Below are 15,180 nucleotides of genomic sequence, written 5' to 3'. Positions count from 1 at the left end.
GCAAAGACTCTTCTGGCGGTGCCCTGATGCCTCAAGCAGCAACAGCCTCAGCAGCAGAAATCCAGACCATGGCACTTTCCTCTCGACACTGCTATGCAGTTTTTCCCTGTAATGGGGAAGCTGCACCTATTGAGCTTCTGCCTGTCATGCAGAGCAGACAACACCAGTCAGGGTGTGAAAGGCCCAGTTCTTTCCAGGTTATGAACTCTGGCTTTGAAAACTGGTTCCAGGTGCTGAGTCAGCCACACCAGCATCCACAAACTCAAATCATTCTGCTCCAGTTGAATTGGATGTGTGGCCTCTGTGTGTGTTTTAAAGTCACCAATGTGCTAACATTTACATTGCAGAGCATGTAAAGATTAAGCAGGATGTGCAACCGCTGTGCAAAGACCAGATACGAGGTGCATGAGATAAATAATGAGCCACACCTCACATGTTTAAAGCCAGTGGCGGATATTATGTTGTCAGCTGCTGTTCTCTGCAAAGAGTCTGTTGTTGCTGTCAATAATAATAATAATAATAATAATAATAATAATGCATTTTTGCAAGTTAAAGAAACACCAAACAATATTCATCATTATCTCTTATGCTCAGACTTTCCAATCCATCTCTCCGTGGCATTCTGGGTAGTCTTTTGTCTGCTGCATAATCTATTATTCTACCCATTTTCATCTCAAATCCTCCTCTATTTAATGTTATCTGCTGCTCACATGTTCATTCCTACTTGTAGGTTAAAGTGACTATTATACCCTCTGAGATACTCTTCAAAACACTTCCACTCATCTCTGATCCGTGACTCATCCTTATTTCTTAGCAAAGAGAGTCTTTCGGAGAACCACTTTGTTGCACAAGACCTCCCCATCAACTCTAATTCTGTGGCCGAATACATACCATATTTTTCTTCCATTTGCCATTATGTAATTGAATCCCACCCCAAAATAGTGACGGTCTGAATGGAAGCACCTACAACAGGGGTCAGCAAGGCTTACTGGGCATGGGACAGATCATTCCTGCAGAGATCCTCTGTGGGCCAGGCCAGCACAGCATGACACCAGAAATCGCGTGCTCTGGTCCATGGGATCACGAAGAGTCGGACACGACTAAATGACAAAACAACAACAAGGTGCTGTTGGAAGGAATTTTTAAAATTTTGTTCCAGCTACAATCTATCTGTGATGCAACAGCGCCACTGCCTGGGTACTGGTGAGAAATACACTGTGGGAAATGGGAGGCGTCATGTGATCTCGATTGGTTGCTACACAAGGCAATGATGGTAACGTTTTGCCCTGATCATCCCAGGCAGAAGTCCACACTTTAACACTCCATGTCCAAGCATTCAGACCCAGACCCAGGTCTCGCTTTTAACCCATACATAGATTTCCCATATTTCAAAAGGTAAAAATCCAGACCCCACCACAAATTTGTTGAGCTTTTCTTAGGAGGCCCACCCCAAAAAGTTGTTCAGACTAACCCCCGCACCACCGCCAATTGCGCCACCAACACAGCACCCAAACCCAGACATTAGCTACAGTTTTATTTTTTTAAAAAACTGCCCCCAAAAGGAACCAAATTCAGGACTCCTCTGGGATTTTCCAGATATATGGCAGCCCTACCCAAACATGCACTTGGGGACCCAATTCTTAACCTTTTACTCTATATTCACATGGTGGTAGTGCTCCGGTCGTGTTGCAAACCAACTTGGATAAGACTGTGATGTTCTAGTGGGTCCCAATCCATCAGCTGAAGACCAGTGCTTGAGGGGCAGCCATGATTGTTTGAAGTCCTGTGATACTGCTTTAAGTGCATAGTTCTGATGGGACCACACACTTCTCCCACCAGGCAAATAAGAGGCATTATCGAAGTTCAGAGACACATTTCAGCCAGGCAAAAAGACCTTGCAAGGCAGGACTGGTGACTGGCATGATGCAGGAGGAGGGTAGTAGCCTGGAAAAATTCCTGAGGGCCAGTTTCAAAGCCCTGGGGGGCCACATCAGGCTACAGACTAGATGTTCCTCACCTCTGTTCTAGCATGTCAGAAGCCCCGGAAATGCACTAAGCTATATGAAAGCAGAAGACCAGAAATTTTGAGTAATGTATAATATCGTTATATAATATTTCTTGTTTTGCATTCATATCTTGCTGAAAGATATCTAGTGCAATTAGGGGGATCTTTATTGGTCCAGTCAACCCACATCCTGTTTGCAGTTTTTCTTTTTCTTATTCTCATGCAAGGCCTAGTTCAGCAACATTATATTTGCTATACAGTCAAGTCATACCTCGGGTTACAGACGCCTCAGGTTGCGCATTTTTGGGTTGTACACCATGCCAAACCCAGAAATACCGGAACAGGTTACTTCCTGGTTTCGGCGCTTTGCGCATGCACAGAAACACCAAATTGTGACCCGCGCATGTGCAAACATGGCGCTGCGGATTGCGAACGCTGCAGGTTGTGAATGTGCCTCCCACACAGATCACGTTCGCAATCTGAGCATCCATTGCAGTTTCTTTTGGAAATCTTTTTCATTATTTTTGTTCAAAATGGTCCTATTCATTTTCAGGGCTTCCATTGATTGGCTTCTTACATTTCCCCGATCTACTTTTAAAATGTTGCTCTTAAGTTAAAAGTTGCCAGTCTTCCCAACAAACAACAGGCCACACTGCCTTATCAAAATCCCAGTGTTTTATTTGTATGGGTCATGACAGACATAGATTTCTTCAAAGATGATCTAGGATGAGCCAAGAAACCTCCTTGGTGCCTAAGTGCACATTTAGTATTTTTTACCCATAACATTGGAAATGGCAGTCAAGGAGGATGGGATGAAGGAACAGTGTCAGAGAGATCTGGCATCCTTGCAAGCATCAGGAAGAGCAACAGAGTCGCCTGGGCTCACGTTCTGGTAAACCACCACAACCTGCAGGAAAAGAACACCCCAGGAGAAAAATCAGTCTTGCTGTGCATTTACAGTGCTGCTCAGCTCCTGAGCAACTAACTCTGCTTGCTATCAGTATTAAGGGATGAGCTCTAGACCATTGAACTTAGAGGGAGACTTCTAGGCCCAAGGTGAAATGCTGTTTTGACAACAAACACCTTATTTGGGGAGCAAGGAAGCAGGCCCCACCCCGGAATATCTTTGTCTACCATGGTCACCAAACCCCACTCTCTTCAGTGTTACCGTTTCGGTGTAGTTGTCCTGGCAAACAGTCTTGCACCCGAACGCAGCGGTGGAAATAGTGATGCAAAACTCAAGGATGTTGAATACCAGGAAGACAGGCAGGATTCCATACAATATGCCCTGTCAATGAAGCAGAGAGCCCGGCAAAGGGGATTATTATCCAGTTATAAATGTGTATGTGAGAAGAACAGAGTTTGAATCAGACCAGTGGACCAGATAGTCCAGCACCCTGTTCCCATTGCTGACAACCAGATGCCTCTTTGGGTTGTTGTGAGGATACAAAACAACATAATAATGCACACAGACACCGAGTGCCCCTTGGACACTGGGAGACCAGGCAGAGCTGCCTAACTTGGCTGCCCCCCCTGAAGTGTTCAAGGGCTCCCCTTGCTTAAAAGACCCTCAGTCAAAGCCAGGGGTCAGCAAACTTACTGTGCCTTGGGCTGGTGTCTCCAGCGCTGATTGCACAGCGGGCCAGAGGGCAGGGGAGCACGTGCCCATACACATGCGCACACGTTATTTCTGGTGTACTTCTGGCTCAGAGGAGCACCAGAAATAGCTTGTGCACATGTGCACGGGCCTCCTCCGACCCAGATGAGCGCCGGAAATAACGTTTGCACATGCACAAATAACACTTGCTCATGTGCACAAGCTATTCCCAGTGCTCCTCCAACCAGGAAGTGGGCAGTGGCGCAGCGCAGCACTGGTAAGAGCAGGCAATGGCAGTGGGAGATGGGGGTCTCTGCAGGCTGGATAAACAAGTCCCTCAGGCCTTATCCGGCCTGCGGGCCTTAGTTTGGGGACCCCTGGTCAAAGCCAAACGCAGCAGACTTAAGCAATTCAAGTAATCCCATAATTGCTCTGTTTATGTCAAAGCGTCACTCTGCTCACACCATGACTTGCTCTGTTCATCCTTCCATCCTGTCCTGCCAAGGTTGTCTAAACACACTTTCTGGTGCATTTTCCAGTCATTTTCCTTATCCAAAAAGGGTCTGTTTTCAGCAGGGGAGTGGTGTTTCTTGCACAAGGGCGTATCGAATCCACTTTAATCTCACAACCTGGATTTGCCAGGATGCAACTGGAATCCCGCCCCAAAATAGCAACAGTCTGGAAGAGCCCTCCCTATGATGAGACCAGCACTTACCCAAGGGAACAATGGGGATTTATTACACCCACTATACTTTTTCGGATGATGCTCATTGCAGCTCTCTCACCTGCCTACGCAAATGGTAGCTATCCAGTGAAAAACAGAGGAAAATGATTCCAATGCCGGCCGCTACAGAACTCACGACGTTCATTCCCAGCATCCCTTTCACCTAACAGTGGCGACAAACAATGAGATATCATGCCTTCATTGAGCAATCCTGAAGCAACTGCCTGGTATAAACCTCCCCGGGAGCTGTAATTCTGTGAGGGGAATAGAGGTCTCCTAACATCCTGAATGACAGTTCTCATGTGTCTTTGGAGAGAAGTCATAATTGTCTAAAGTGCTTTGATGCAGCTTTAAATGTATAGTGCAGAACGGGCTTCTGGGGACATCCAATAATGTCATAATACACAGAGGCAGAGCACCACCCCTTGAGTTTCACAAATTCAAGCTATATATAGAGTTAAATAACTATTGGATTCTAACCAGCCATATCTGAATTGATGCATGATTTTGGACATGGTAGCTGCAGACCAATATGGTTCTTGAGTTGAGATGATAAACCCCATAAGAGATACACAGAACTTCCTCTGGAAAATGCATGAAGTTGGACAAGGTAACTTCAGACCAGGAATTCTAGGAGGGACCCTTAAATGGCAAGCAGCAGGCGCCATGAATTCTGCACTCCATCTTTCATCGCAATTTCCCAACAAGCAAATTAGTTACCAGTGGTATTTTGGGGTTCCTGGCAGCTGCCACAGAGAGGGACCCTGAAATGATGTACTGTAAGAGAAGGAAAAGGAAGTCAGAAGCTGGGAACAAGATTCCAAGGGATTTTTCTCACATCTTGCCTTCCAGTCCATTAGGTCATAAACAGAAAACGATATTAATGGAGCATTACTTGATGTTTCTCAAGCAAAAGTACTGAAGCAAAGATACCCTTTCTGCTGGACAGCTCCATAACTATCATAGCATTTGTCCATACAAATTCTGCCCAACAGACTCTCTGGTGGACTCTTTGAGGGAGGAGGTCCAGGGCACAAGGGGAGTCCAAGGCTGGATCTGGCACTGTTGCTGTGCCTTGCCTGCTCCCTAGAATGGTCACCCCTTCACAACCACCTCCAAGGCCCCATGTCAGCACTGCATGTACACTCTGAAATAGGATCCGAGGGTGTGCAAAGCTGCACAGACAGTTAGCTTCCACAAGCAATATGGAAGGGCAAAGGCCTATGCAGAACAATGAAGCCCCATCCCATAATGACTGGAACACCTCTTCAGCCATTCTTCAGCTTCTGACATTTTCACCAGCTATCCCACATACATGCCATCTTCATGTCTCCTGAGGACGAGAAACTGTCTATCCCCCCTCCCAAAAAAGCTGAACTTCTCAATAGTAGTGCCTGGTGGGAAGTGGCAGGACTGTACTCGATTTCCTGGCAAAGGAGTCCCTGCCTCTTACTGGGAGAGTGAGGTCAGGTGGTATGGAGATTGGCACTGTGCAGAGCCAATCCTGTGCTCCTGGTGTTGCACCCACATGCCACTAACACCCCAGAACACACACTCAATTAAGCAGTACTGACTCTCTGCCCACAGGTCAGGTGTGTGGTTTCCCCCTCCCCAGTGGCTTCTATTTTCCACTTAATTCACGAGGCATAATTCTGAGCCCCCCCCCCTTTACACAGTAGCAGTTGTAGGATCTTTGAGTGATGCTCAGCCTTGGTCGGTGTTGCCTTCTGGTCTTCAACTGTTGCAGAGCTTTGGGATCTTCAGCCCTAGAGATTTTGCTGAACTACAACTCCAATCACCCCTGAACTTTATCCAGGCAGGCAGGGGCTGATGGGAGTTGCAGTCCAATCACCCAGGGACATTCCCAACCTCTCCATCTCTCCCTTAGTCTAAGCTGAATCCCAAAGGAACTTTTCTTTTTCTTTTTTTACACAAAGATGTGTGTTGGATTACCAAGATTCCACTCCAGATTGGTACTTCAATTACAATGTAAGGGTAATAATAATAATAAGGCACAGTGTGAAAGGCAGCTCCAAGGCCAACTTGCATAATTCCGATGAGTATCTGCGTGATCTGCAAAGACAGCATAAAACCAGGTCTCATTATCACCACACATTCTAGCTGCAGACCAACTGAAAGTTACTTCAAACATGGTGGGGGTGGGCACATGTTGAGGTGAGCAGGGCTGAAGGCCTAAATGGGTGGAGCCAATGCAATGCTATCCAATAGTAAACCATTGCTATGCTCAGGACCAGATTTAGGTTTGATGAGGCCCAAAGCTAATGAAGGTAATGGGGCCCTTTATATGTCCAGCTGTCCTTTGTCAACAACACTTTGCCACTGGTATTTTTTTGTGTTGAATATATGCTATATGGTAATTTATGGACCTAATAGGTATCTAAAGCCATTTGCACATAACAAAATATGTATTTTATCAAAGTAATTGTTGAACTGAAATACAATCAAGAAGAAGTATATTAATAATGAAATACAATTAAGAAGAAGTATATTAATAGTGAAATAATTATTAAGCTCTAGCTTAAAAAAAATTTATTCATAACAAACTTAATAATGCAAACACATTGGCATTTGGAAACAACCAAAGTTCCTTTAGAAACACAGTTTGCAAAGACTCATAATCTAGTCTCTAGAAACTTGCTATAACATGAAATACGGTAATAATAGGTGTAAATATATGGTCAAACTGCTAATAATTATAATTATATGGTGCAAACTGCTAATAATAATAGCTTTATTAATATGAAATTAGGTGTTTTAACCTGTAAAATGCAATTGTAGTTAATACAATGCATTTTTAATATAATATCAATATCCCCATAGTAGTCCACACTGTTCATTGGGACAGCAGACCTTTGTACCCTGTTACACTTAGTGAGTGTAAAAGACGGTATTTCTTTCTTTCGGTATAATGGGGGGGGGGAGAGTGGGGCCCTGAGCTATAGCTTGTTTACCTTATACGTAAATCGGCACTGGATATGCTCAAGGTCTTGCCTCCGGGAAAGAAGCAAAGGAGACCAATGCATGCAGAGATGTCGGGCAGGGTTATGGCTGCGCACAGCCATTCAACATGCAAGCTGTGAGTACGTGGAGTGTTGTTTATTTCTCGGCTGCAGGGCTTTTTGTCAAGGGAAACTCATAGGAACTGAGGTGTTCATGGTGAGTTCTGGAAGTTATTTTTCTAGAAAAACAGCACTGCTGGGCTGCATGTCCTCAGAACATGGCAGACATGCATCTTGCTGCAACTGTTGACGCTTGCTTATTTTTCAGAATATCACCAGAGAGAGAATAAGAGGCAGAGAATATAGTCTGCATTCTGAACCTCAGATGAAGAAGAGGAGGAGGAGGAGGAGTTTGGAGTTGATATCCTGCCTTTAACTCCCCCTTAAGGAGTCTCAAAGCGGATAACCATCTCCTTTCCCTTCCTCTCCCACAACAAACACTCTGTGAGGTGAGTGAGGCTGAGAGACTTCAGAGAAGTTTGACTAGCCCAAGGTCACCCAGCAGCTGCATGTGGAGGAGTGGGGAAGCGAACCCAGTTCACCAGATTACGAGTCCACCGCTCTTAACCACTACACCATGCAAGGTATCATCCCAAATTCTTTAAAAATCTCTTTGGATAGGCATAGGAAAGGCAGGAAGAGTGTGGCTAGCCGTCTCCTCATAGCAGTGGTTCTGCCTTCCCTGGGGACCCTGACAAACCTAAGTTATTTATGTTATTTAAAATACTTGTATGTGGGAGGGCAGGAGATAGGGACCTGTCTTGCGCAACTCTACGCACATCCACTCAAAAGCCATTCCCACTGAGTTCAGTGAGATTTACTCCTATGTATACAAACTGAATTTTCTTCCTACAGTATAGAACTTTTTAAAAAAATGAATAGAATAGATCATGATGCAGTCAACATTTAAGCACTTCAAAAATCCAAAGGTTTCATTCAGAAAGATGAGTATGTATTTCGCTGAAACCAATCAGGCATTAGAATGTAGGATGCTAAACTCCAGACATTGCTGAACTACAACTCCCACGTTAGCTGGGGCTACACAAGGTGCAGAAGAGAAGACAGAACTGACTTCAGAAGCAGGGCTGGGAAGCTGAGAAGAGGGTTTTGCAGTTGCCTAAGCATAGGCAGGTCTAAAATGTTATGGGGAAGGAAGTGGGAGAGCGCTCAAATAGAACAGGCAGGGGAACAAAGACCCTCTAGGTTTCCCCTGTATTCCATACTCACCCCCAGTGCCAATGGCTCACCCCGATAAAACTTCTTCATTGCTTTTGGCATGTAAGCATCTGACTCATCTCTCGAGAAGGATCGGGGGGTCAGTGGTGAGATCGGATTGGAATCCATGATGGCGTTTGGGGAGTGGTTTTGTAAAGCAGCAACTGTATCAGGAAGAGGAGATCTAAATGGGACAAGGGAAATAGTGTGGGGATGTGTATAGAAATTAGGAAAGGATATATTACCCTTCCTTACACTCGTTTGTGAGTTTAGCAGAGCACACCCCTTTTGCGACAAAATTAGGAAGCTGCTGCTTCAGCTTGTTGCAGCCTTTTTGATGAAGCAATCCAGGATGCCTTGATGTGTAGACTGGGTTTTCCTGGTGTTTCCCCCTTTTATCCCCCTTAAAACAACAGCAGCACACAAAAAACCAGTCTTCTTTGAATAAAATACAGTTTACTCACAGTTCACATGCAGTAGCAATCTGGAGGCAGTCTTATGCTGCAGTTACAGGTGCATTTGTATGTACAAAAGGACCATGGAGTCTGAGGCCGAATCTAGACACATCAAAGGAGCGTTTCAGTTAAAGGCCTTGTAAATTTAAACAGGGAAAACAGGTAGAGAAATAAACGGGAGTACACAGCGCCATCTGGTGGCACAATGTTATATGACCTATAAAAAGGGACCCCTGACCATTAGGTCCAGTCATGACCGACTCTGGGGTTGTGCCGCTCATCTCGCTTCATTGGCCGAGGGAGCGTACAGCTTCCAGGTCATGTGGCCAGCATGACTAAGCCGCTACTGGTGAACCAGAGCAGCGCACGGAAACACTGTTTACCTTCTCGCTGGAGTGGTGCCTATTAATCTACTTGCACTTTGACGTGCTTTCGAACTGCTAGGTTGGCAGAAGCAGGGACCGAGCAACAGGTCGCGGGGATTCGAACCGCCAACCTTCTGATCGGCAAGTCCTAGGCTTTGTGGTTTAGACCACAGCGCCACCCACATTGCATCGCCTATACAACACATATAAATCGCTTTTTCTTTACCAATCTAGCTGAGTCCTGAGACTTTGGACTTCAGACTCAACAACTCGCTACATCTCTGTAGAGTAGAGATGCAGTGGCAGAAGATGCACGACGATGGCAAGTGAGCAAGCTGGAGTAAGTGAGAGATGCAGATGTGATCAGTATCACAGTATATAGGTAAGTTATGCCCAGAAGTCCTCCCTGCTGGATCCACATTTCTCTGAGTGCCCATTCCAGCAAACAGAAAATGTTGAAGCTGACTCCTCTTTCTGGATTTCCCACAAAGAGGGTAGGGAGAGGGGGGAGTGTGAATTACTGCCCCCTTTGGGAAGCAAAGGACACCCCAACTCTGTTGACCACTTGCAGACTGTCCTTATTTTCTGGGTGGGCTTCCAGGACATACTTGCAAGTTTCAGTAATGGAATTAAACTGGGTTTGGCAAGCTTGCACAAGAAAACTGATTTCAGATCATAAGAATCTTACATTTCACAGTAAGGAAAGTGGCGGAAAATGCACTGGAAAGTCCAGAGTAACAACTGCAAAATTATTTGTGGGGAGTTCATACAAGAGAGTGGGAATGATTGCTAAACAGCAGGCATCTGACTCCTTTGAAAAGTTGGTGCAATCAAATCAGGATGAAATCTCGAGAAATAGGTCAGCTGGGAATAAACTAATTAGGGAGCTGTCCTAGAGGAAGACGCACAGGGATGTAGGATCCAGAGGATCCCTGGTTGTTCTGCCAACTTCCCAGCACACCTGGGCTATGCTCCCAAAGTAAGAGAAATGGAGGTGCCTTGAAACTGAACGGGAGAATCCAAACGCCACAATATAGCAATAACTTTGTTACTTTGTACCAAGCAAAATGTCCCAAAGTTTGTGAGCAAACTTTTGAGTTCCACAGAATTCTTTCTCAGGCTGAATGAGGTTGGTGTGGCAGGAACAATTGGGGCTAATGAATAGGCTTGCAGATTATTAAAAAAATAAAAATAAAAACTTTTCAGATGTGTCCGGCGAGGTGTCCGGCGAGGGCACCAATGGCTCGTGTTGCTTTTAGCATCTCACGCAGGGTGGGTTGAAGTCGTGCTGCGCACTCGGCTTCAGATCCCAGTTGTGCCATGCCATCCGGGGCAGAGTGTCGTGTGTGCGCGGACAGCCATTGCCTAACCTTCGCGCGCGAGCTTTGTGCAAACGCATCAGGATTCGTGCTCCATAAAACGACTCGTTCAGAAGTGACCCTTAACGGCTCGCGCTGAATTTACGACAGGCTGAAAACTTTGTGCCATCAAATCAGGATGATTTCTCAGTCAAGTGGTCAGCTGCAAAGGACCTCAGCAGGGAGCAATCCTGCAGAAAGACACGCCGCCGCCCCTCGGGATGAGCAGGGTTAGGAACCAGAGGGTTTCGGATTGCGCTGGGGATTTCCCTAAATTTACGACAGCTGAAAATAGTGGCAGGCTGGAAGTGTCCTAAATTGGCATCCCAATGGCGAGGGACGGAAACAGGAGACGTTCTCCCTCCCTTCCCTTGCAGGAGAGCGGAGAGACTGAGAGCAGCAGGCGCACTTGGCAAAGCTAACATAAATCCTGGCTACGCCCATGACAGCTAACCCGGGACTCCAAACTGCCCGTCCTCCTCCTCAGCGACAGGTTCTTCCTTCTGCCTCGGAGAAAAAGGAGTGGGAATGAGCTGGTTCCTCTGGCTGGGACCCGGTTCCCCTCTAGGCAAAGGCAACCACCCGTCAAGGCTGTCACGCAGAATACAGACCGTGGTGCAAGGATCCCTCGCCTCCTCTGGCCCCAAGAGCGCGAAAAGACGTCCCTGCGCCGCTGGGATCTGCGGGATGGTAGAGGAGTCCCGGCCAAACGGGATGATGGTTAACTAGCGGGGCTGAACTTTGGGGAGAAGATTGGGGAGGGGAGGGGCGGGCGGGAAATGGGGGGAAGTGCGAACTTATCACGGACCTGCTCAGAAAGAGATCTCGCTTGCAATTCTTGCCTCGCAGCTACCGCTCCTTTCCTGACGGTGCAGTCCTAGGGGTGCCTACTCGAAAGAAGTGTCAGCTGATCTCATTAGAGCTTGCAGAAATGGATGCGGACAGATATTGGGTAACAGTTTAGATTTTGCTGAATTCCAGTTTGATGAGAACGCGGGCTTTTAATTGGCTCTGTTTGTTCACGTCAACGTTTCCTCTCCGGATACTCCGAATCCGCCCCACTCTCTCCCAGTTGCATAACACATCAAGATTCAAAGCACTTTGCATTTGTCCATTTAAGGGTTATAAGGGTCTCCCCTATTTTGCTAGATTTTGCCACCTACCCGCCCCATTTTGCATCGTTTAGTCCGGTTTTGTTAGCTGTGGGGAGGAAAGGGGTCTGCGGAACTCTGAGGTCCTGTTCCCCAACTACAGGAAAGTTAGAGTAGCCACCCTTCTGGTTTCTGAAGATTCCTCCTGTATTGGCTGCACTCCACCCAGTTTCTCTCTCTCTCTCTCTCTCTGCCAACAAAACAAGAAGCTTCCTTTTCATTTTCAAAAAGAAAGAAGGCAATATTCTTAGGAAGCTGTATTTCATGCACAAGACCACATTCAATGCCCTTATGCTATTTGGGAGCACATAGCACCCTCCTGCTTAAATCTAAAAATGTGGTCAGAACGCTGTTGTGTTGTAACCAATGGGGGAAAGTCGTATTAGATTTTATATGGGATGAGGGGATTAAAACTCCAAATATAATTCAGAACAAAGGAAGGAAGGTAGATATAGTATCTATTCCCAACATTAACATTTCTTAGTAATAGCAGCTTATTCACCCTATTTAAGTGCATGTTGTTGCTGTTGTTGTTTAGTCCTTTAGTTGTGTCCGACTCTTCGTGACCCCCTGGACCAGAGCACGCCAGGCACTCCTGTCTTCCACTGCCTCCCGCAGTTTGGTCAAGCTCATGCTGGTAGCTTCGAGAACACTGTCCAACCATCTCGTCCTCTGTCGTCCCCTTCTCCTTGTGCCCTCCATCTTTCCCAACATCAGGGTCTTTTCTAGGGAGTCTTCTCTTCTCATGAGGTGGCCAAAGTATTGGAGCCTCAGCTTCAGGATCTGTCCTGAATGCATGGGTAAGTTAAATAGATTTCCTAAGCCAAAGCTGCCGCGTTATTTTAGAATCATGGAGAGAGAAGAAACAGCACGACTGTCATGTCAACATACCTACCGAGGACATGTTTAGAAAATATTTGCTAAGCTCCCACACAGCCACCTCAGATTGGTTCTTAGGACTTAGCCCACAATGTTATTCAGCCTGAGGGCTGCATTTCATGGTGGGGAATCTTCCAGGGGCCTCCTGCCCACTGTGGGCAGGGCCAGACACAAAAATGGGCAGACTTCCTTGTGGCCCTGCAAATGCTGGAGCTTTCCATGTGCACATACACCTCCCTTTCTCCATCCTCCATCCAGTCAAGCTACCAAAATTATTACAATCAGATATGCTGTGAGCCAGGCAAAGGCACTCAAGGAGGGTGGGCAACACAGCTCCTAACCACTGCTCTCTGGGATGAGGCATGGATGCTTAAACCCCTCTGGGAACTGTAGCTCAGACCCAAGCATGCATTTGGGGACCAATTTCTTAATCTTATTTACCATATTGTTATAGATTTAAGGCAAGCCCTAGAAATTAATAAATGCTAGGTGTTTTGCCAGTTAACACTGCAGGTTCTTCAAAAGGATCTTTGGTAGAAAATATATGAGGGGGAAGGTATTTTTATCTGAACAACAACAACAAAACCCAAACAGTAAACCTTCTTAAACAGCAATAAAAAAACCCTATAACACTGAGAAATAACCCCAAAGGAACAATTCCAAAGACACAATTCCCCCACCAGAACTTCACCCACATACAGCACCAGATCCAGCCATAGGGAGCCTCAGCAGCATTTGGGCCATCATCCTTATCCTCTCTGACTACTTTGTACCTGCCCCAAGCAGATGGGGCTGGATGTCTCCCGAGCCACCACCTGTGCAGATTAGGTTTCCTAATCTGGGCAATTGAACCCCAGCTGGGCCTCCCTCAAGGGCAGGGGTGCTCCAGCAAGGACTCGCAGGAAGGGTTGACTGTGCAAGACGAAATCTTCCATTTTTCCTGTGTGTTTTCCACTACACTGTGATTTCAGTTATTTGTGATATGAAAGGAGAATGCAAGCTGCAAAGGAATTCCTGTGGCTGAGCTATGAATGATAGGCAGCAATCGAGGGACATTAGCAATGCAAGGAAATCCTTTCCTTCTTGCTCCAGGTGTGAACAGAGACTGGGGATTTGGGAGGTGGCCTGGGTAACCGCTCTAGGGGAGGGCGTTTGGGGGAAGAAGAAGTGGTAGGGAGAGCAGAGGTAGATCATAGGAGAGGCTGCCTGCAGTCAGCTTGCACTGATGCCTCTTGGAATGACTGTGCCATAAGATCTGGACTAGCTCCATGCACACTGAAGGTGTAAATAGGTGAATGAAGCAAATTTCTTAAAGCCACAACAGTCTCTGCTGCATCTTCCATTCTCCAAAGGGACATAGACCCTGTGTGGGTGCCTGGGCTCCATGGGCTTTTGCCACTGCTAGGCAGAAAGAGGGGCACCCAACTTTGGGAACAATATATTTGCATGGTGGTAGCAGGCTGCAAAGTGCTACTTGTTGAATGGTTTCTTTAAATGTAAAGGTTCATCATTGTTCCACCCGATGTGTATGTCTTTACGGGGCCAGAGCAAGGGCCAGAGCAAACTAACGAGACCCAGTTTTTCAGCTGTGAAACATAGCAGGTGCTGCTGAGTTGTGTTGATTAAGCTGTGTCAGCAATTGGGTGTAGTATATAAGGAGCAGCACCTAGCTCTCCCATTACCCTGGGGGATGGGTTGGTGGTTGGGTCATGTTTGTTGATGTATTTAGTGTATAAGGAGTTTTTGTTTTTGTTATTGTTGTTAAAACCTTGTTTAAGTTATTTTTGAGTCCCTTTTTAATGCATGGTCTCCCCAGCAAGCTCTCTGCAGCGCTACCATACTGCAAATAGACAACACTACTATGCTCCATTAAATAAATAGTGTAGACGGGTAAAGGTAAAGGGACCCCTGACCATTAGGTCCAGTTGTGACCGACTCTGGGGTTGTGGTGCTCATCTCGCTTTATTGGCCGAGGGAGCCAGCATACAGCTTCTGGGTCATGTGGCCAGCATGACTAAGCCGCTTCTGGTGAACCAGAGCAGCACACGAAAACACCGTTTACCTTCCTGCCGGAGCAGTACCTATTTATCTACTTGCACTTTGATGTGCTTTCAAACTGCTAGGTTGGCAGGAGCAGGGACTGAGCAACGGGAGCTGACCCCGTTGCAGGGATTCGAACCGCTGACCTTCTGATCGGCAAGTCCTAGGCTCTGTGGTTTAACCCACAACGCCACCCGCGTCCATGTGTAGACGGGATCACACACCAAAAGAGGCACTAACAAAGCTCCAAGGCAGAGGTCGGCAACCTAAGGCCCATGGGCCGGAAGTGGCCCATGAGGGTCGCTTAACCGGCCTGTGAGCAACCCCTGAACCGAGCTGCCCACTCGATGAGTCTCACATGCTCCACTAAA

The 15,180-nt window shown here is 46.6% G+C and overlaps 1 protein-coding gene across 4 annotated transcripts; it reads right to left on the bottom strand.

The window, feature by feature from the left end:
- Positions 1–2,662: 2,662 nt before the first annotated feature.
- LOC128418566 (membrane-spanning 4-domains subfamily A member 4A-like) lies at positions 2,663–11,760 on the bottom strand. Of its 4 annotated transcripts, none has more exons than XM_053398359.1 (8): positions 11,548–11,760; positions 9,026–9,118; positions 8,574–8,725; positions 6,280–6,399; positions 5,047–5,103; positions 4,388–4,489; positions 3,174–3,293; positions 2,663–2,912 (listed from the first exon to the last, which is right to left on the bottom strand). In XM_053398359.1, the coding sequence occupies exons 3-8, from the start codon at positions 8,688–8,690 to the stop codon at positions 2,832–2,834; spliced, it is 597 nt and encodes a 198-aa protein (XP_053254334.1). In that variant the 5' UTR covers positions 8,691–8,725; positions 9,026–9,118; positions 11,548–11,760; the 3' UTR covers positions 2,663–2,831. The 4 variants fall into 4 exon arrangements, with proteins under 4 accessions (XP_053254334.1, XP_053254332.1, XP_053254333.1 ...); XM_053398357.1 differs by having other exon boundaries at positions 8,574–8,745; positions 11,548–11,759; XM_053398358.1 differs by lacking the exon at positions 11,548–11,760 and adding an exon at positions 11,351–11,508 and having other exon boundaries at positions 8,574–8,745.
- Positions 11,761–15,180: the final 3,420 nt, after the last annotated feature.

This window comes from Podarcis raffonei, chromosome 8 (assembly GCF_027172205.1).
Source record: "Podarcis raffonei isolate rPodRaf1 chromosome 8, rPodRaf1.pri, whole genome shotgun sequence".
Lineage (NCBI taxonomy): Eukaryota > Metazoa > Chordata > Lepidosauria > Squamata > Lacertidae > Podarcis > Podarcis raffonei.
The sequence above is the reverse complement of the archived record's forward strand: the minus strand, read 5'-3'. Positions and strand labels throughout refer to the sequence as shown.

Bases quoted from the DNA above. Each gene is read 5' to 3' on its own strand.
- LOC128418566 (XM_053398359.1), bottom strand. From the start codon at position 8,690: ATGGATTCCAATCCGATCTCACCACTGACCCCCCGATCCTTCTCGAGA. The intron at 6,400-8,573 runs GTGAGTATGGAA...CTGTCTTTGCAG, and splicing joins GTGAGCCATTGGCACTGGGG to ATCACGCAGATACTCATCGG. The intron at 3,294-4,387 runs GTGAGAGAGCTG...CTTCATTGACAG, and splicing joins GCTACCATTTGCGTAGGCAG to GGCATATTGTATGGAATCCT.